Source organism: Pseudoliparis swirei, chromosome 3, assembly GCF_029220125.1.
Source record: "Pseudoliparis swirei isolate HS2019 ecotype Mariana Trench chromosome 3, NWPU_hadal_v1, whole genome shotgun sequence".
NCBI classification, from domain to species: Eukaryota; Metazoa; Chordata; class Actinopteri; order Perciformes; family Liparidae; genus Pseudoliparis; species Pseudoliparis swirei.
Window position 1 is genome coordinate 9,002,327 of NC_079390.1, and position 21,509 is coordinate 9,023,835.

Consider the following 21,509-nt stretch of genomic DNA (forward strand, 5'->3'; position numbering starts at 1 on the left):
TGCTGTTGACGTGGTCGGGACTCTGTTCACGTGACTGTGTTACATGACGCTTATAACTGCGCTGTGGCGGGACATGATGCAGCTCCTCAGAAGCGCCGAGCTGTCCAGTGAGGATGGTTTCATGTTCAAATCTTCATTTACTGTCCACATTATCAGATGAGGACGTCTTTATGTACAGATAATTAAGAACATTTAGTTTATCGTAAAATGCTAATTATTTTCTCCTGCCACCTTTCAGACATTGCCATCCAATTTGGATGGAACAACTTCGACCCTATGACACCCAGCAACACGGTGAGATTTTAATCCATTTAAATGCAAGAAGCATGACATTTTTTAAGATGTTTTTTCTTTATTTGTGTTAGAGACACACACAAGCACCACAGGGGAGGATCTGCAGCAAAGGGCCCACCGGAAATCAAACCTTGGCCGCTATGATGACGACAACATGGGCACTTGAGGTGAATCTAGCCTTTTCATTTTGATTTACAACCTTGGTATGACCTTAAAGTTGATGCTTGAGATGATTTTGGTTTTACTGAAGAGGATGTACGCCTCCCTTGTCCTTTATCTCCTTACTCTTTCTTTTTTGGTGTGATACGACTACCAGCATGAACCTCAACACCTTCTTTGCTGTTCCACTAGTGTGACCCATGATCGGATACAAGTTGTCAAGGATAAACGGTGGTAAGTGGTTTTAAGTTCAGTGTGTTAATTTAACAACAGAATAAATTGTTATTGTTGTAACCACTTTGTCATGTTGTAAATGCTATTTAAAGTTATATTATTGTTAATCTTTTCAATTGTCTTTTTTCTGGCTGTAGAGAGAATCATGTCAGCCCACAGACAACCGATTGACCTGTGAGTCTTCAAGCAGTAATGATGACTGCGCCTGCCTTAAGTTCCAGTTTCCTGAACATCATGGCATGTCTGCAGGAGATTCGGTCCCCACCTGTCTTCAGTCTGGACCTAATGACTCAGACACCAGTCTTGTCGAGGCTAAATCGAGGTAAGCAGTGATGTAGTTCAGTATAGCAAATGATAGGTGCAAGCACAACTCAAACTTCCCTCAATTGATCATCCTCAATTAATTTTCTTGTGGTTTGAATTGATATCCCCCTTAAATTTAGTTCCACGTATAGCAGAAACATTTCATTAATTCTATGGCATATTGTCATGTGTACTATCTTTCCCAAATCCACCCTAAATAGGTTTGCAACTCTGTCTTTGCACACAGGTGACATGTACTATAAATGTAATGGTAAATGCAGGAGGGCATTGTTTGCAATTGGACTGGGTCTCATTAAAACAATTTAAATGTAAGGCGGAGGAAGATATATCAGCTATTGTACACTGAGTATTTCAGTTATACAAATCCACAACAGGCTCGACTGTAATCTAGTTTATCCTTTTTTTGCAATACAAATTGTGTTATTGCTTATAGGGTACATCTTTATGTTAGTGTATCTTAAAAAATAAACATGTTTTTAAATGATGGAATTAATTGGATGGGCTGTTACCCTGGTTGAAACCCGAACCACGTGAAACGTGATGATGGTCTTGATTGCCTGAGTGGACTCATCTGTAGGCTGCAAGATTACAGACATGTAACACATTGTAATGATGCCTTTATGCTAAAATATGTCCTTATTCAACATTGAACCTGACTTATTAATATTGTTTAACTATAAAGGTGACTTTATCATTGGAGCTTAGTTTACAGAAGGCAGTCAATGTGTATCTGTTTCAGCATCATGCTCAAGCACTGCATCAATCTAACTTTGCCTTTGCTTTGTTTTTTTGGCTGCAGAGAGGATCACCTGATGTCAACATCTCAACTTTGTGTCTGTGTGAGACTCTACCATGCTGGGTGCCCTCTTCAGTCAAGTCTGGACACAGAGACTCATTGCTCTTCATCAACTCTGGGCAAGTGGCTAATCTTTTGCTTATTCATGGGATATCCTTCATGTCCACATCCTGTTTCTTCAAGATCTCAACAATGCTTTGTGAGTATACAACACATGTGAGTGGATCAGTTCAACCTGTTTTTCACAGAATGTTAGTTTCTTAAGGTTTTCATCAACGATGGTTTGTATCTTGTTTTCCAAAAGGTGTTATTAAGATATTTCCATTTGTAATTTACAAGAATCAAATGTTGACTAAAATCTATGCCAACCTATTGTTATACACTGTACCATGTTTTTGCAAAGGAATTCTAGTGACTTTAGTTGCCAGCAACTTCCTTTGAACTTTGTAATAAAATACCATAACTGTAATAAAGTTTACAGTATAACTGTTGTTTTTACAAAACTTACTGTCATGTCTTGTATGTTCACCGTTAATTGGAACTTTTCAATAAAGTACCATAATATATTATACAGTTGTACTGTGTTTTTCATTGGGTTTACAGAAGAACTACACATTTCTAGTATGATATACATTGTCAAATTACTGATTTTAAGCATATTATGGTATTTCTCTCTGTAAATTTCATGATATTCCAAGAATATTGCATGAGCATTGGATGCTAAATTTAAGGAAACTTTCCTACATATTGAGAAAACAATTCTTAAATTTGTCATTGTATCAAGACAAATGTACTTGTTTTTAGTGTAAAATTACTTATTTTAAGATGTATTGCCTAACATATAGCCTTATTGCAAGATGATGGTACTTCCATTTCCAGATTTTAAGCACATTTGCCTACATATTGAGAAAATAATTCTTACATTTTTCATTGTATCAAGACGAATGTACTTGTTTTTAGTGTAACATTACTTATTTTAAGATATATTGCCTAACATATATCCTTATTGCAAGATGATGGTACTTGTATTTGCTGAATTTAAGCACATTTTCCTACATATTAAGAAAATAATTCTTAAATTGTTTCATTGTATCAAGACAAATTTACTTGTTTTTCATCTGGCTACACTAGTTTTAAGATATTTGTGGGTTCTTCAAGGCTAGATACTTTTACTTGTTTTAAGAAATCTTGGCAAGTCAAATTTTCCTGTTCTGTTGGCAGATAATTTGGCTTATTTCAAGTAATATTCCCTCATTTTATTACTTTTTTTTCTTGTTTTTTGAGGCTGAGTTTTTGCAGTGTGGTGTACAGGGTGAAGAGGAAGGGAGACAGAACAGTTCCCTGTGGGGCTCCAACATCACTGACCACCGTTCCAGACAGCACACGGCCCATTCTGACAAACTGTGGTCTGCCTGTGAGGTAGTCAGTGATCCAGGAGATGGTGGACGCGTCCACACCGGCCACCCGCAGCTTCTCACTCAGCAGCAGTGGCTTGATGGTGTTAAATGCACTGGAGAAGTCAAAGAAAGTGGTTCCATCCAGGTGCGACTGAGCTCGTTGCAGCAGGTAGATGATGGCGTCGTCCACTCCCACATGAGGCTGGTAAGCAAATTGCAGAGGGTCCAGCGATGATTTCACCTGCGGCCGGAGGTGGGCCAAGACCAGCCTCTCCAGCACCTTCATCACATGGGAGGTGAGGGCGACCGGTCGGTAGTCGTTGAGGCCAGATGGTGTTGACTTCTTTGGGACAGGGACCAGGCACGACGTCTTCCACAGCACCGGGACTTCCCCCAGCCTCAGGCTGAGGTTGAAGAGGTGCTGCAGGACACCAGACAGCTGGGTGGCGCAGGTCTTTAGGACCCTGGGGCTGATGCCATCAGGACCTTCCGCCTTGCGCTGGTGTAGTTTCTCCAGCTGTCTTCTCACCTGGTCAGTAGTCACAGAGAGGGGGGGGAGGGAGGAAGAGCCCATTGATGATGAGGGCTCGGTGAATGTGCAGCTCAACAGGGGGGACAGAGGGGGAGGTGTTTGGGAGGTGTGATGTGTGGAGGAGACAGGAGAGGGCTGTGAACTGAACCTGTTGAAGAAACAGTTCAGCTCGTTGGCCCTCTCCAGGGAGCCCCCTGGCTGTCTCCCTCCCACCTTGAAGCCAGTTATCTGCTTCATCCCAGACCACACCTCCCTTGTGTTGTTCAGCTGGAGTTTGGCCTCCAGCTTCCTCCTGTAGGAGTCCTTGCCCTCCCTGAGCTTCACCTTTAGGTTGCGCTGGACTCTCCTCAGCTCATCCCAGTCCCCAGACCTAAAAGCAGCTTTCTTCTTGTTAAGAAGCGCCTTCAGGTCCCTGGTGATCCAGGGCTTGTTGTTGGGGAAGCAGCGCACAGTCCGTGATGGGATGGTGGTGTGTTCACAGAACTTGATGTATTCCGTGATGCAGTCGGTCATACTGTTGATGTCCTCCCCATGCGGTCCACACAGCACATCCCAGTCCGTTGACTCGAAGCAGTCCTGCAGAGCGTTGTTAGCCTCCAGAGACCACCTCCTCACAGTCCTGGTGGTCACCGGCAGCCTCTTCACCAGAGGAACATATTTGACCCCAGGCTGTTTTTCACTGTGTCAAACATATAAGAAATATCAACTTTTTTATATATTTAAAGGGCTATTTAGGTAGTCAACAAACAAACATAAAGTACCTCACACTTAAACTTGGGAAACAATATTAATTTTAATAATTTTCTGGAGGTTTTAATTGCTGGGGTCAAATTGACCCCGAGGGTAAAATATGATAGTAAATGTAAAGGTAACAGGAGGGTTAAATGTCCCAGTTAGTCAAATTGGTTTGACAGTGAGCCAGCGAGTACAGGGCCCTGATGCTGAATCAGCTCAATGGAATTCAGCTTTCATTAATCTTATTATTTTCACCTATGCTTCTCCTTCATTGTGTTAAAAACAAGACGATTTAAGGAATGAAATATAAAATTCTTAAATGTTAGACAAATGTTAATCGGCTGTGTATCAACCAAAAAAAACCCTCATCAGAACAACATCAGCTTAATAATGTTATACACTTCAGAGAGACCTGTACATCTGATCTTGTGTTGTGTGAATGTGGCTGACAAAGGTCAAGACAGCGAATCACATCAAGTCCTTTTCTTCACACAGTTGCTATTTAACTCTCCCACATTAAAGACATCAACAATGGATGGAGGCCTCTTGGAAATGTAACCAACACACATTTGTATTGTTGACTATCCAGAGTAGGAGTCGGGAAGTTTAAAGGAGGGATCTTTGTCAGCTGAGGCAGCCTTTTCACACGTTGTTTTGTGCGCTCTACTAATTCTCACAAGAATGTTTAAATATTATTTCTCTCATCTGACTAATTTTTGACATACGGTTGGAAAAAAATGATATCAGGTTTTTTTTTAATGTGTGTGTGTCTGTTAAAAAAACTAAAGGCACTAGGTATACAATAATCATTCCCTTACACGTTGTTGCATTATATACACAAGTTTACCCCCTCATATATTGTTCTCTTCACCTGTAGATTTGCGATGTTATGGAAAAAAATATGCGAGTCAAACGATGAAGATATTACAAACCACAAAGTCACATTGTTGTTATTCACCTCTGAATTTAAACGCTGCCAAAATACCATCTGTGTAAACAAAGTGGGATTAAATACACGTGCCCTGTGTCCACAGGCTTATCCTTAAAACTCAGACCAGTGATGGCTTACCGGCGTCTACTCACGTGGATACGCGTTGCGACACCTCATCAACGTCGACGTTCAAGATCAACAGGCCGGCAGTCAAGAAAAGACACCATCTTCATATCACTTTGCCTTTTATAAAAAACAACAACAACAACATTGACGTTGTCTACATCACAGACAAGAATCATCAATATTCTGTTTTAAACAATTTTGCCATGAACAGAATGAACCCCATGCCCATTACCCCCCCCATTCCCCCTCCCCTGGAGCAAACTCCTCTATACACAGTATACTTTACATACCTATAGTTCCCGTTCAGTCATTTTGCATTTTATCAAAGTAGTATCAATAGCTTCAAAATACATACAACGCTCTTTCCATTGTAACTATAATCGCTATCCTGATTGTACTTACAGTATCATTTCCCACAGTTAGAGTCTGATTTTCAACATGTTGTCACACATTATTCTGAAGAGACAACACAAGTCTCTGCATTTCATTACACACTTGGCAGAATTGTGATGTTTTGTACATGAAAAGTGTTTCCATACAACCGCCGTGTGTCATGAGAATGGACACGCTGCAGATAGCCTCCCACTGTCAAAGTAGTTCTGAACACACAGTACATGAAATGATATGAACCCGAATCCACAGCTTTTATTCATGCGTTCCTCCTATTTGACGCCAGTCATGTCCTGAACCCGTCTCAGACTCTCTGAGGAGCTTTACTGCCAACTGTTGCGTCTGAAATTGAGATTATGAGGTACAGTCAGAGAATCTCCGTAATCCCCAATACAAATAGTTACACTGAAGGAATAACAAAGAGATTATAAAAGGTCACTTTAACAAAAGAGTAACATAGGTTATAAAAGTGGAACTAGTCCATGTAGTTGTAATGACTTGTTATACAAGAGTTTGGCAATAAAGTTCTCCGTGTTGAACACAAACTGTTGGCAGTAGTGGGCTGTGCTCAATCAACATACAGGTTTTACCTCATGGGATTAGAAACAGTGACTGATAGGTGCCGGACGAAATTGTAAAAAAACAAACAAATTAAACTTTGTATTATTGTCACAGGTCTGTAGTGTGAAGCTCAGAGACACATACATACTTTGGCACCAGAAACACATCCTTTGCAAAGGAAATGCTGCCCAGGCGTTGAATTGAATACTAAAGAAGTGTGTGGAAGACTTTGTTTTTTTTCCGGGAGCAGGTTTGAATTTCTATCAACGCATTACAAAAAACTCAAACATAACCGAATAATGAGCAGAAACCAGAAATCACAGCCAGGCACTTGAGTGTCCTCTCAGATGTGAGTTGAGGGCCGGGTCAGAATAAATAGCTCAACCTTCTCACCTCCAGGATTAAAACACTCACATTTTATTTGACGTGTATCAGCTTGCAAGTGCAGTTCAGCGTTTAATATCGGCCACAGGGGCAACATTATTTGGTTCGTGAAATAAAAACTCTATCTAAATGTGGGAAAAGCTACCGGTCTCAAAAATACATCAAGAAAGCCTTCTTCATTGTACCCTGTATACACACAGCCAGAGCCCTGCATGAGGGAGGTGGTCAACACCATTGCAACGCCATGTCCATTAGGCAATTTAGTTGCATACCAACACGTCCAACATGTCACAGCATGGCCAAACTCTCCACCAGCGGCTTTGGATAACCAGCCATCAACTACAAGTCACTCTACCTTAAGAAAAACATTTAAACTTATCTTTTGGCCCAGTTTGGCTGTCCAAGTGAAAAAGGGAGTATTCTTTTTTTCATTTTTTTTTTGCATCAGCTCCATGGGTGATTCTGTGTGTCTACTCTCTGAACATTATCTTTATCGTAGACTTTTTGAATTGTTGTCAGACTCATTTTTTGGCAATTTGTTTGACAGCAGCAGACTGTTATCAATGGAATGAATGAGAAAGCAGTGTGAGGGTGAGCAGGGATGGCACTGTCTCGCAGCTTAAACCAAGTCCAGTGTTTGAGTGTAGCGAGAAGAGGAGAGGGAAGTAGCCCGATTCACATTATCTGGGAACTGAATCCACGTCCAGATAATCCACATCCACATAAGAGCAGTTCACAAGCGTGTTGACACTCTCTCAGCCCCGCTCCGCAGCCACACACCCGTACTGGCTGCTCTGAGGACTTACAATCGCCTTATTTCATGATTGTTTCGGGGTTCAAGATCTACTACAAGTGATTCCTTTTCTGCATTATATTGAGGAAGAAGTGGACAACTTATTTATATACAAGACACTGGCAACTGCATTCATTTCTTCTTGGTGTAAAAACAGGGAAAGTCATTAAAAATATGATTTTACATCAAAATCTATACAATGCAGAATCCTCGTGTACAAGATGCATTTGTTACTTTTTCTCCCTGCAACCGATCGGCTGCACAGTGTCCGTCCACAGAGGATCATCTTCAGGTGGAAGGTCCCGTTGCAACAGGCCGTCCACTTTTATGCTGAACAAGTGGCCGGTTGGTAGTGGACAGTTACAAATAAAATATAAAGTATGGCCTGAAGTGGATGCGTCAGAGATGGTCTTTTTCTTCTTTATTTGTTGTTGGCCAAACCTCAGCGTGACAGAGCCAAACAAAAGAGCGATGGAGTGCTGACATTGTGGCTGAAGTGTGAGGCACTGCAAACAAAAAATGTAACTTTTTTTTCTTTCTTTCATGTTTCTGATCAAACACAGTAAGGCAATTTGATTATGGCTGACTGATATCAATATAAGTGTCCGGTCTATCTTCTGTTAAGATCAACATACTCACAATTTAGGCTCAGGAGAAAACAACACTTGTTTTCATTTTTCATTTTCACAACCCATTTTCAAGATTACCTGTGTAAAAACAGCTACAATCAAAAATGAGGCACTTTATAAAAGAGTAAATAGTTATCTAGGCTATATAGTATTAATCATTATATGTATACTGTATAATTTATATACTATTGTAATGTGTCACTTTATATTAGAATTGTGTGTAAGAGGTTATGAAAATGAGGAGAACAGACTACAGCATGTACTATAGTTTCTGTCATTCTACTTGTACACTGTAGTATAGTATAATATAGTTATAATAAAGCTCAGTTGCCCAAAAAGTATTTACACTGACTTTTTATTTTTTTGTGCTACAAAATGGTTTAAATGTTATAATTTGAGATTTTATTTGGTCTGCATCAACCCGAAGTGCTTCATAATCTTATGTGGTCATTTATACAGTCGTCTGAAGCTTGAAAATTCAAGTAGAGAAAATATAATACTGTTTATTATCCAGCCAAATGTATCCTATAATAAGTATATGTACGACTTCATATATGGGTATTTTGAGCATCTTTTTCTCATCTCAGATTCATGCTTGGCCTAATAAATAAAGTAATAAAGACTAGAGTAATATAGTAAATGTAATAGTACATATATTATACTGAGAAATGTGGGGAGTGAGATTGTAGTTTTTCATAAAATTAAAATTTTGAGAATGGACCCCAAACGCCCCAAAGCTGTTGAAACATTTTTTTCTTTTAAAATTCAGCGTTCCTCCCAAACAAGTCTGTTATCAGTTCCCCTCAGCACATCTCAGTGAGGACATTTACATACATACAATCTAATTATTATCCTTACTGCGCGTTTGAAGCCTATTTGATTAGGCTGTTTACATGCATAGCAGAAGAACATTATGTTAATTTGGCCATTTTTATGCAATGTTGCATCCTGTGATTATTGAATAAATATATTGTTGTTTGTCTATGCACCTGCTTTGATCCAATGAAACTATTGTTTCTTTTAAATGCAGTTACAGAAAGTTTTGAGTGTTAGTCACTTGTATTTTGAGATAAAAACAATCATTTTATAATGTAACTTAGTGAATATATTCTATAAAGAGGGCAGAATACCCACTGAGCTGACAGACTATCGGTTAACTTCTACTTCAGTTCTTAAAATCCCCGCCATATAAATGAAATATCCAAAATACCACTGAAATACATTGACTATTAATACCAGCAGCATTTGAGGTTGAGTCACAGGACGTGACAGGATATGATTAGTTTATGCATAATCAAAGTTGGGGCTGTATAACGATGTATCCTGTGTGAGTGCGCATTGGGACGTTGTTCTGTGTAGGAAAACACTGAATTACATCAAGACTATTTTTAAAGGATAAAAAAAGCCATTGGTGTCATCAACCGCAACCTAAAGCTCAGCTCCGTGTACAACAGCGTGATGTCGACTGTAGTGTAAAAATGAAATTGTAATCCTATGATAACCTATGTAATACACATTTAACCTTTTTCAATTTGTAACTTACAAGTCAAGCAGTAGCACAAGAAAAGTGGTCAAGAGGTATAAAGACTTTTTTGGGCAACTGTATGTAATAAATCAAATATGTTAACAGTGACAGCGTCTGTGAGTGTATGACACCCTGCCATTTGGTGTTTCCTTCCCTTTCCAGTCAAAATGACATTTGATGATCATTTAACTTAATACACACAGACAAAGGATGATATATAAAAACATGAAGCTCAAGTTTGGCACTGAATAAATAAACACTCCAGAGTGCAGCTGAGATTGATTTACAATAGTTTAAAAGATTGGCTCATGCACCAATCAGAGTGTGTATTTTAAATTAAGATGCACCGATGGACAATTTTATTGCCTGAATGGCCACCTGAGAAGTCACCCACAATCACATATCACATTGTCATCCTTTATCTGTATTAAGCTAAAAGGCGATCAAATGTCATTTCTGTTCAAATGATGGCAAAAAAAAACGTTTCCGTTAATCCCGCGTGTGTGTGTGTGTTTCTGTGTGTGTGTGTGTGTGTGTGTTTGGCACGCATTTGGTTGACAGAAGACAGCCGACAGGATGGGGATGAGTCTTCCAGCTGTGTTGTGGCAACAGATCGGCAGCCGACCGTCCCCTCACCGACTGTTGGAGATCAACAATCTGAAAGAAGAGAATCAACAGCACACTTTGTCAAAAACAAAGCTTTTTCTACTTTTTTAAATTGTATTTGTGTTATCCGTTATTATCGTTCGCATATTAATTCACGCTACATCTAACTGAAATCTCCCCACACAAAATGTTGCAGGCGGTGAAGTAGTTTGGATTATATATTTTCGTGTTGCGTTCAAGCTCCTCCTCGCTGTGTGGGTAAATATCACAAGACTTACGATATCTTACTAAAAGGATTTGACTGATTGGAGTTTCATGCACACTGTTGCACGTGTCAATATTATGTGCGTTGCATCTTTCCATTGGATTTATCAGTTACAGGGATTTTGAACTGTTGATTCCTTTGAATGAGCCACCTGAACAATCACTGCTCTACTTCTGATCACATGGACAGAATAAAGTCAGGAGCAAGGAAATATCTGAGTTATGATTAGCTGGAAAGATTTGTTCTCCCTTGAGGTTTAAAAATGAGAAGAAAAACACGAGGCTAATCATAAGTGTACATAAACTCTCAGAGTCAAACGGTCGTCTGCGACCTCCACACTCAGCGCTTACATTGCTACGTTAAAAAGATTCCCTGCATTTCTATTTTTTTAAATTTTTTTATGCATATATCCATTATTACAATTCGATACTGTTTAAAAGAGTGAAACGATGCAGACAGTCGGGTTCATTTTCCGGCATGAAGCTCATGAATGTGAGAACATGTCTTGTCTGCGGTCTTGTTCCTGAATATAAACCCGCTGGAAGTGGATCAGATGAAGGTAACTACGTAATCATTTACAACCATCAGACAAACTGGAAGATGTAAGTTACTTCATTATCTTTGCGTCTTGCAGAGAAAATAAACGGCACCTGCAGTGCCACGTTCACATGAACACTTTGCTCGTAAAGCAGATGTGGCCATGCAGCAATTAAAATATGGGGCACAATTAAATATCTTAATCTCATTCTGTTTTTTAAAATAAACTTTTAATGTCAGCATCTAATTAAAAAGTAATTAAAACAGGTGGAATAATGTAATATTAGCAACATCATTAGAGTGTTGCCTGTTTGCTTGAGGTTTTACATGCTGCAGTAGAGCCACAGTCCTTCCTGTGTCCAGGCTTCAGATATTGAGCTCCATTATGTGAATATGGCTGCAGTCAAAGAAACCACTGTTTGTGGTTTATTAAAGATCAATCACTCATCACAGCGTGGAAAATGACATGAAGGAGTATTTTACAGAATATTAACAGAACCTTCTTCTGCTTGCTGTGCATGTTTAATGCATACATACTGTATGAATATACATGTAGACACAGAGATGGAATAGCATTAGAAAAATCAATCATGCAAATGTTGTAGTTGCTCCGAATAAAGAAGCTGCACACGTAGTTTGTTCCATTTAGTCCCCTAACTAATACTTGTGTTTACGTGAATATACATTTTAAACATACTTTCATTTCTTGGCATTTCTAGGTCATTACACATTCATCCATCAAAAATGTACATTACATTAACCGTTAAATAGTTGTGATGTGTGAATGTGAGGGATACGTCAGAGCAGCCATGTGAAATCCTGCAGCCGATAGCACACCCACATAAACATAAACACCTGGCCGAGTTCCCTCCTCTCCACCTCCGTTTACGTGTGACGGCTCATTACCAGCGGACAAATCAATTGTCTTTGCTCTTGTGAACACCCACTGGTGATAATAAGAGACTCTGCAGACAACCCACAGCCTGGAAACACAGCGCTGCCCTCCAGTTTAAAGGGACACATCAGGAGAGGCTGAAAGGGGGAGGGGCCTCAGACCAGACATTAGTTCTGTCTCTGGATTATATCACATAACAAGCTCACATCCAGCTAGACACACAGGAATTATGTTGTTTTCCTTTCACCTGTTTTGAATCATTTCTTTCACATTTCCTAGTTTTTGTTTTTGTATTTCACTAATTACTTTCATTATTGATTAATTTGCTGACGTTAAAAAAAAATTCAACTATAAATTGTGGGCAGAAAATGTAATTTATGTATAATTTATAGTTATATTTGAGCCCAAATTGAGAAAATCAAACAGCTTATTTTCTCAGACCAACAGTCCCAGAGACATGCTGCATAGAGGACTAGGAAAAGCAGTACATATTTACAAATGAAAATCTATATTAGTTCTTTATTGATGAATCAGATAACATTTCTGTTGATTGACAAATCAATTAATCAATTTATAGTTTCAGCTGTTATGACATTGCATCTTGAATAAAAAAGCATAATTAATTTCTGACTGAAAATAGTCTGTCATCAACTTGTTCTGCAATTAATTAATAAAAATGCCATTCAATTAGAGCACCTCACTATTATTTTCATTGTACTTTCTTGATCGACTAATCCGGGAGAAGATATCAACATCAACAATATTGAAAAATGACTTTTATAATTTACCAGAGTATAAAATGTAATCTTTAAATTCATCAGTCCAGTTACGGGATTATCATATTAATAATCTTCAATCTGAGAAATCACTTCTTAAGCAATTTATTCATAGTTTTTAAATAGTGTTCATTTAAATTTAATATTTGATACATTTTGTTTTTCATTATAGACTTTGTCTTGCCCACTCCCTTGTTTGTTTTAGCATTGAGTGTCTTTTGTTACCTGATTGTCGACACATGAACACATGACAGACACTGACACTGCAACCTCATACAAGCTGTCTCAAACTGTATCATAAAAGATGACATCTACGAATGTATAGAGAGTCAGCTGTAGAACATCTGAGCATTTTATAAATGCACACTCTCATGTTAAATCAAACTTGAGTTGAGTTTAGTTGAACAGGTATTCTAATATGAGATGGGTTAGCAGTCCGAAGTTGTACTTACCTTGACCATCCTTTCTACTGTTCTGGTGTGCTCTCAGTTCTTCTGACTTGTAGAAATCAATACTGGCATAGGTGTTGATGCCGGAGGCAGCACTGCTGCTCACGGCGCTTCCTCCGATGGTGTAGGCGGCAGAGGTGCGCTCCACTCCGGCTTGAGGGCTCTCCTTAGTGGCCAGGTCGAGGTCAATATAGTTAAGGCCCGGTTCAGCAGATGAGGGGGAGGTTTGCTGTGGAGGTGATGCAGGTAAACTAGCTGCCTGCCTGTTCTCCCACAGTGAACAATCCAAACCATGCCGATGGCTCGCCGCCTGGCTGCCCTCCGGGAGGATGGCGGTAGAAGAGGGTGGGGGATGGCGTGGGTGGGAGGGAGGTGAGCTAAATGTCTCTGAACGGCGGCTCTGCCGTCCCTGCGAGTCGCCTCGGGTCAATCTGCAGCTCCGCTCGGGAGACTTGTAGGACTTGACTGGGGAGAAACCCGAGCCTGGCTCCTGCTCCAGGGATGAGGGTTGACCAGAGCGGATGGCAGGTCTTGCTGAAATGCTGGGATCTGAACCTTTGTTGTCCGTGAATGGAGTCGGGGCGTCTGTTGGCATCGCCATCTTTACCTTTGCTCTGCCCTCTGATGCCGTTGGAGTGGACGTGCTGTGTTCGTGCCGGGCCTTGGGCGCAACAGTCGGTGGGCCCTGTGGGGTGCTGAATGTGGATCTGGCAGGAGTCAGGGGCCTCGAAGTCTTCCCTAAATCCATGCTGACGTATTCGGCTGAGGTGGACAGCGGAGCAGAGAAGCTGCGAGGAAGGTTAGCGGGATTATCGTGGCAGAGGAGGGGTTGATTGAATGGCCGGAGGGTTCCATGGATCACAGGTTGTCCACGTTCAGACACCGAACGCCGCCCTCTCTCATACTTATTGTCCTCCTTGAACGCAATGCTGACATACTCACCGACATTTTGTGACACCGATGGCATCAGATTCTCCTTCACCCTGGGAAGGGTATTTGCTTTAATAATGTCTGAAGGCATGCTGAGCGGACGACCCCTTCTATGTTGCTTTGGGCTCTTACTACTCGATCCACGTTTTTGATGATGGCGCCCATCTTTTGCGCTTGTTCCCGCAGACTTGTACTCTGCTCCAGTCCTTCCTAAACTCAACCCTTTCCCCGCTGATATGGTCTTGTCTTCCAGGCTCTCACTGCTGGCTGAGCTAGAGGAGAAGGAGGAAGAAGACATGGAGAGTTGACAGCCTCCTGCAGAGCCTGCTGCAATTGTGTTTCTCTTGCTGTATCCCACTCCCCTTTCAGCACCGTCATTCCCACTACCGTCCTTTTTCCCCTCCCCTTTGTTTAAGTCCTCCTCAAAGCGAGTATAGAGGGTGTGTTGGTAAGCTCTTGGCAGGGAGAAGTAGGAATTGAACATTTTTGGTTGCAGTTGGTGCTGTTCGGGGTGGAAAGGCGGCGTGTTGCAGGCAGAGCGGCTGCAGACAGGTGAGATGTTCATGTAGTCACTGGCAGCCCGGCTCTCAGCGCTGGCTCTGCTATCCCACATGCCCAGTCCGGGCAGGTCCGTGGAGCTGCTGCTTTTGGGAGACATGACCATGTAGCCCTCTGTGCTGGGCTGACGGAGGTGCTGAGGGGGGGACTCACTGTTCTTAGGGGTCATGGCCATGTACTCATCATCTGCCCCAGGTTTAGCTCTGCCGTCAGATGTGCCGATGGAGAGAGAGAGTGAAACAGGAGAAGTGACTCCAGGCAGCATTGACATATAGCCAGTCTCCACGGCTGCTGCCCCTTCCACTTCTCGCCTGCTTTTATCAGCCCTCTTTCCTCTTTTCTTCCCTCCTGCATCGAGCTGCCCACCCCCGGCTGCCAAACCCCCCGAGCCAGCCCTCTCTCGATTAGCACTCTGCGACATGATGGCATATTCTTCCTCGTCTTCGTCATCTTCATCTTTCCTGTGTGGGATCAGTCGTTCGTGGGCGGCCAAAGGCAGGGAAGCTCTTTTGCTCAATAGTCTGCGTTCCGCCTCACATTCCCTGGTGGACGAGCGGCGCAAAATCCGTCTGCCTTTCGAGCGATGATGGGAACCGAGGAGGCCCTCTCGCTGTCCCATCACGATGTAGCTGGAGGAGCCTTCTCCATGAACGTGATGTCCGGACAGACTGGGTATGAGCAGAGAGTGTTCTCCAGGGCTGGAGCCATATTCATCTGAGGAGCCGTAGTCGCTTGGTGACCCGGAAACAGAAACTCTCTGAGAAACACGAGGGTAGGAGCAGATCGTCATGCCTCCAACTGCTGCCCCCACTAGGCCGCACTCTGAGCCATGGCCAGAGCTGGAGGACAGACTCGGCACAGGAGAGGGAGCAGGATTAGGCGTGTACCGTGCAAGGCTGAGGGTAATCTTAGCCGGAGTTGGGGCCCTGGTGGGCTTGGGCCTCAGTGTCGGCGTAGTAGAGCAGGAACCGTTGAGACTTGGGCTGGAGCTGGCCCATGTGCCTCTGGCACTTGCTCCGCCCTCCTCCGACCTGGCCCCGATGCTGGCAGTCCGTGCCCTCGGGAATCCATGGCGTGACGTAGGTGAAGTGCTCGTGCTGCTGCCCCCTGTTCCGGGGGTCTCTGTGCGGGCTCGTCTGGAGAAGCCCACCTGACTCGGTGGCAGATTTGGATGATGTCGCCGGCTCGGGACACTGATGGGGTTTGAAGCGGTACCACCCCCACACGACGTCCCCACAGACTGGGATTTGCTGCGCTGACGGAACTCCTCACTTAGGGCCTTCATGGCCTCCAGCAGCGTCTCGTGCATGTTCTGAGCCACCACAGAGTCATCCACCTGCATCCAGAACTCTCCAGGGCCGGTGACCGCTGAGCGGCCCACCTCAATGAAGAAAAAGTTCTCTGAATGGCCACACCTGCGAACATTCATCAGCTGCAACACCACAGATGCCACATCAGAGTTAAGTTTGACAAAGTTGACTGTCTTGTCAGTGAGGCACAGCCGGTAGATGCCCACTAGGTTCCTGGCATGCCCGAGACCTTTAGGCCAGACCTTGACCTGCCACACTTCCTTGACGGTTGGAACAGGAGAAGGAGAGCTACACTCTCCACTACTGCCATAGTCTTCAGGGGTTTTACCTAAAGGAAAACAATGAAGAATAAATAAGTATACAATTACGGTGTTTCATAACTAAACATATCATGCATACATACAGGAAACACCCTAAATTTACATGAAACACATAACCTGTTGAAATATTAATCAAAGCCAAAATGACAAACCAGTAAAGATGACTAATAATACTAATAAGTAATATATATCATTGTTAAACTGCTACATGCATGCATCTCTACTGTGTCCCAGCGCAAAGCAACAGTGCTGTAACTAATTCATCACCATCACTTTTATGCTACAGCTCTATAATTAATAAAGTCTTAGGCGATGGGGAATACATCGACCGAAAGCAGCATTCTCGATTGTGAAATAATGCATCGTATTTCAGTTTAATGGCGATCATGAACAAATAATTATTATAATTAAGCATTATAATTTTCGTCACTTTTATATTCACAGTAATATATGGCAACTGTCGTGGTCTCCGCCCCCATCCTCAATAATTGTTTTTAATTTATTAGAGATGATCCCCACTGGAATCACTGTAACATGTGATATTAATATGTTTCATTCTCCATTTGTGCGTTGCTGTGCACATTATACAGACAGGTATACAGTCAAATAAATTATGAACATTGTTTTATGGTGGCTGTCCCTGAGACATAATCTCAACAAAATGGGGGTCTGGACTCAGTGTATATCTATTCAGGGTTCCACAACAGGACCAACTGAAAGCTGGGCAAGCCCATCAGTCTCAGCTCACTGACACATGCAAAAAGATAACAGGGAGGGTGGGTGCCGTTCCGCTCCAGCATGTATAAGGATAACAACGCAAACACGAGGATAAGCAACAGAAACACAGTTTCCACGGAGAGCGCGCTGCCGATGCCATCTCCTCCCGACCGGCAGCACCGTGTGACACTAATGTAGGTTAGGCGGACGGCAGGCAGGAGCTGTGCAGAAAAACAACAACACAGGCTCGAGCGGAGCGCACCGCGATAGGCTACTACGATATGATGCATCCCGTGGATGGTTGCTATATGCCCACTGCGCCATGCAAAACGAATACACCGTCGAATATAACGGGCTGCATTTCAGACAGGGGTGAAAAAAGGGAATAGTATTCCATATAGATGCCATTTAATAAAAGCATCGAATTACATTTTTCTGAGAGAAAAATGATCCGCAGCTTAATTTTGCTGAAGGAAAAATGATCCGCAGCTTCGAGGTGTATTCAAACCACCGCGTATTGAGATAGTGCAGCACATGCCGCCCATCGCGTGTCGGTGGACCCCGTTCAGTCGGATCCACCTGCCTCTCGGTTCATAAACACCACCGTCCAGATTACTTAACTTGGGACTGAATTATTCAAAATAAAATGTCTAAACTAGACCTGCAGCAAACACGGACACACGATTCGAGCCAGTGATGTGCAATAAATGAACCACCGGGAATGTGCACGGAGAACAAACAGCCTCATCCAGGATGGGCCCGCGATGCAGAGGCATACAGGAAAGGAATCACATCACACGTTTCATATCTTACAGTTGCCCTGGAGGTCCAGCATCGCTTGGTACCACTCATCTTGGACCTCCTCGCTGTCTGCAGCGATGGCAAAGCTCTCGCTGCGGGTATAAAGGACGATCATGTGCTTGTTCTTGGAATCTGCCCGCTTGTTGATGTTGAAGCAAGTCTCCAGGCTCAGGACTTTTTTGGGCACAGGTGATTTACTGCGGAATTTCTTCTCGTTCTCGTAATACTCCAGACGAGCAGGACCATGCTCTGAGGCCGCCCTCAGCACGAAGAACCGCCGGTGCATTGATTTATGCTTGCGGAGATAGCCGCTTTTCTGCACGTCTTCATAGTTCTGCGGCTCGGCTGCTTGGCTCTCCATGGCCAAGGCAGAGAGGGTGCGGAATAGATTAGAAGCCTATGATCTCAGGGAGAGAGAAAAAAAAATCGACGCCCATGTGTACACCTCATTAATCCATTGCGACTACGTCCCTCGTCCTCCCCGCGTCCACATGTAAGTGTCCAGCATGTGTGCGAAGGCTCAGGGTGGGAAAATGAGCCAAAGCATGCTTTGGGTCAGGGACCATACTGTGTGAATCCAGCAGCTGCAGGAGGCTTCGTGCACCGAGCGTGCACAGCGTCCACCGCTGCTCGTCCTGCAGCCCAACCCAGTCCTGCCCGATCAAGTCCAACCACGGTGCAGTTCGTCTCCTCCACCTGTCTGAGGTTGCCCACATTCAGTCTATAACCACCACCATAAAGCTAGAGGGGGAATTAAACAGGACTTCCTATGGAGACTTTCAAAATAAAACCATTCCCTAACTGAGTATAGGCCTTTTCTACCCATCTGTTTATGCATTGATGTATTTTTTTCATCACTTATTTTCTAGTCAGGTAGAGGGGTCAACATGGGAAGAAGGACAAGCACAACACAGGTGCCTGCACCCCCCTGCATCTCCCTCAGTGCTACAGTATTTTTATGAGTCCCGGGCTTGTCCAGTGTCTCCCAACATGAGATTCAAACTAGTCCATCTAGCTCCTCTATTTGGAGGCGATTGGCTCTGGAGCTCACTCAACTAAGTGGTCAGCATGTGCAGTGCAACACCATTTTTTACCCTTTTTAACAGCCAATGTATAACAATAGAATATAGCAGAGTTATGAAAATAAAAGCATGTTACAATCAGTATATAACAACCATGTCCTACACATTGCTGCAGCATTAGCTGAATGAGTCCAGGCAATCTAGCCAATTTTACCATTAAAATGGAAATAAGTGAAACAGAGTTTATTTTTGCACAGAGGTCTTTTATGAAGTGTACCGAATAACATACTACACGTCTTAAGAAATTACTGTGGCGTAAAAAGGTTAAATATGCAAAAATCCAAGATGAAAAACGTGGTTGGCTTCTGTTTTGATGTCACATGAGAACAGTGCCCGCGTGTCGTTCTTTAGCATGAACTGCATGAGCCAACCCTAATGGTGCTTTCTTATCAACCACATTTTATTGATTCAGTAAATCACCTGCTGAGAATGCTGATGGGTATTTTTTTTATTATTTGTGACCACAACCCCAATGTGCTTTTATTGCGCAGATCAACCGGCTGTGTTTCCGGTCGTCGCCTGGCTCTCTCTGGTTGACTTGACTGAGCTTCTGCTAGACTGGCACCTCCGGGCCGTTGCCAGCCGAATGCCACGGGGGGCTTCAGGGCTGCTGGGGCGCACAGAGGAACACGGTGTCCAGCCGGGGAAGACTTCGGTGATGGTCACGTCGACGATTGGACAGTTCATATGGTTTAATTCAGCATTTAGTCAGAGAGGAGGAAAACAGATGAAGAACACGCTGTTTGTTGGATAGGTCAGGGCTTATGCAGCTTTTGGCTGCATAGGTTTGTTTGGGAGGTGTTGTTGAATGCCACGCAGACGTTAAATGTCTGTGTGCAGAATGTAACAGGAAAATACAAGAGCAATATGATTCCCTACACTATTAGTTCCTTAGGAATCTAATAATATAGTGATATACATTTGTAATATAATGTGTTATGGAATAACATGGCTTTATCAATGTTCAACTAATATAAGATATATCTCAAATCAATGTCAAGATAGTTTAACAACAACTTGGGCAGCTGCACACTGATTGTCTTGACCAGCAGTTGCAATAATTTCTCGGCTGATGATGCATGCAGTTTAGTATTAATCCAATTAAATCAGTGATAATAATCCTACGTTAAATATACTGACGGTGTCCTAATAGATAGAGTTGATTGCCTTGTTGTCATATGGTTTGGAGCACCAAAGGCAATAAAAGGACCAACATGGCAAAGCCAGCATTCCCCTATAGCACACGATATGGTGGTGGTTATCCTTTTAATGTGGACTGAGGCTTTATGATTATTTATAATGTAACGTATACTCACATACTGTACATACAGTGTATTAGCTGAATCATAATGCCACATGCTTATAAATTATGTATACCCATAGCAACAAAATGCTAGGCGTTTAGAAAGAAAGTATTTCACTCTGTCCTCGGGTAAATCCCAGGGGTGTGATTGCACCACAAAGTGCCAAAAGAGGTTTGGCATAGCAACCTGTCGAGCTGATCAAATTGTCCTCATAGCAACCCTTGTTGGTGGCAGAAACAAGAATTGCTTTTGAGCTGACATCGTCCTCAGGGCACAGATATCACAAGCAGTGCAGACAGGATCTGCATGATTTGGATACAACATTTGAATCATTTTCTGATGAAAAATATGATCTTATTGTCTCTGGTACTAGCTCACACATAGGACGAAGAAAAACTATAATTATCTTTGTAGGTATAAAAAGTTTCTGTAAAATGGTGCAACTGAAATGCAACTTCAGCTCCGTGGAGGTTGTGTCTCAGCAGGAAATCAATTAAATAAACATGCACAACATTTAGCAACATTTGCAATGTTCAGGAGGAGATTCAGAGAGGGTTTGCGTATGATGTGCAGTGTGTTGAACAAAAGTTGCAAGATGTAAAAGCCGTCCCTTTCATTTTCCTTGGATTGTTCCAGTAAAACAGTGTTAAACCAGCCCAAAAGTTGTTAGCATCATTCTTTATAAGTGGCATTTTTAAGGTTGATGATACTTTAAATATATCACCCCTTGTTTTCAAAATCCATTGCTCATTTACAACACCTCTATTTCAAGTTAGTAGTACAAAGTATGATTTGACTGATACAAGGCACAAACTTATAAATATCAAGCTGTCATTGAAAGTGTGAATTACTGGCTTTTGTTGAACTTGGGATTTATTGGTCCACTTGTTTTGAATGAAGGTTTAATGTACTGTCAGGGCACCATTTGAGAGAATAGACCCAGCACACAAACAAAGACACAATCTTCACTAAAACCATAATTTATTTACAGACACATTGAGAACACGTTCAAAGTTAACAGTACAGTCCATTCAGTTGATGAGGTCAATCTATTTGGCAAATTGATAAAAATCTAGCGAGCGTAGGTCCTACCTGTGTTAACCCTCCTGTTACCTTAAGGTCAATTTGACCCCATTCAATGTTTAACCC

At 42.4% G+C, this 21,509-nt stretch overlaps 2 protein-coding genes across 3 annotated transcripts in view; one reads left to right on the forward strand and one right to left on the reverse strand.

The window, feature by feature from the left end:
• The window catches only part of gnb2 (guanine nucleotide binding protein (G protein), beta polypeptide 2), a 102,747-nt gene that overhangs the window by 24,125 nt on the left and 57,113 nt on the right, over nucleotides 1–21,509 (forward strand). The gene's annotated exons all lie outside the window — the stretch shown is intronic.
• Nucleotides 6,154–18,634, reverse strand: si:ch211-284e13.4 (insulin receptor substrate 1-B). Of its 2 annotated transcripts, XR_008831240.1 has the most exons (4): nucleotides 17,987–18,634; nucleotides 13,342–16,464; nucleotides 8,296–10,467; nucleotides 6,154–8,162 (listed from the first exon to the last, which is right to left on the reverse strand). XR_008831240.1 is itself a non-coding variant. In XM_056411299.1 (3 exons), the coding sequence occupies exons 1-3, from the start codon at nucleotides 18,333–18,335 to the stop codon at nucleotides 10,460–10,462; spliced, it is 3,480 nt and encodes a 1,159-aa protein (XP_056267274.1). In that variant the 5' UTR covers nucleotides 18,336–18,634; the 3' UTR covers nucleotides 6,154–10,459. The 2 variants fall into 2 exon arrangements, 1 of the variants encoding a protein (XP_056267274.1); XM_056411299.1 differs by having other exon boundaries at nucleotides 6,154–10,467.

Bases quoted from the DNA above. Each gene is read 5' to 3' on its own strand.
- si:ch211-284e13.4 (XM_056411299.1), bottom strand. From the start codon at position 18,335: ATGGAGAGCCAAGCAGCCGAGCCGCAGAACTATGAAGACGTGCAGAAA. The intron at 16,465-17,986 runs GTAAGATATGAA...GTTTTCCTTTAG, and splicing joins GCTGGACCTCCAGGGCAACT to GTAAAACCCCTGAAGACTAT.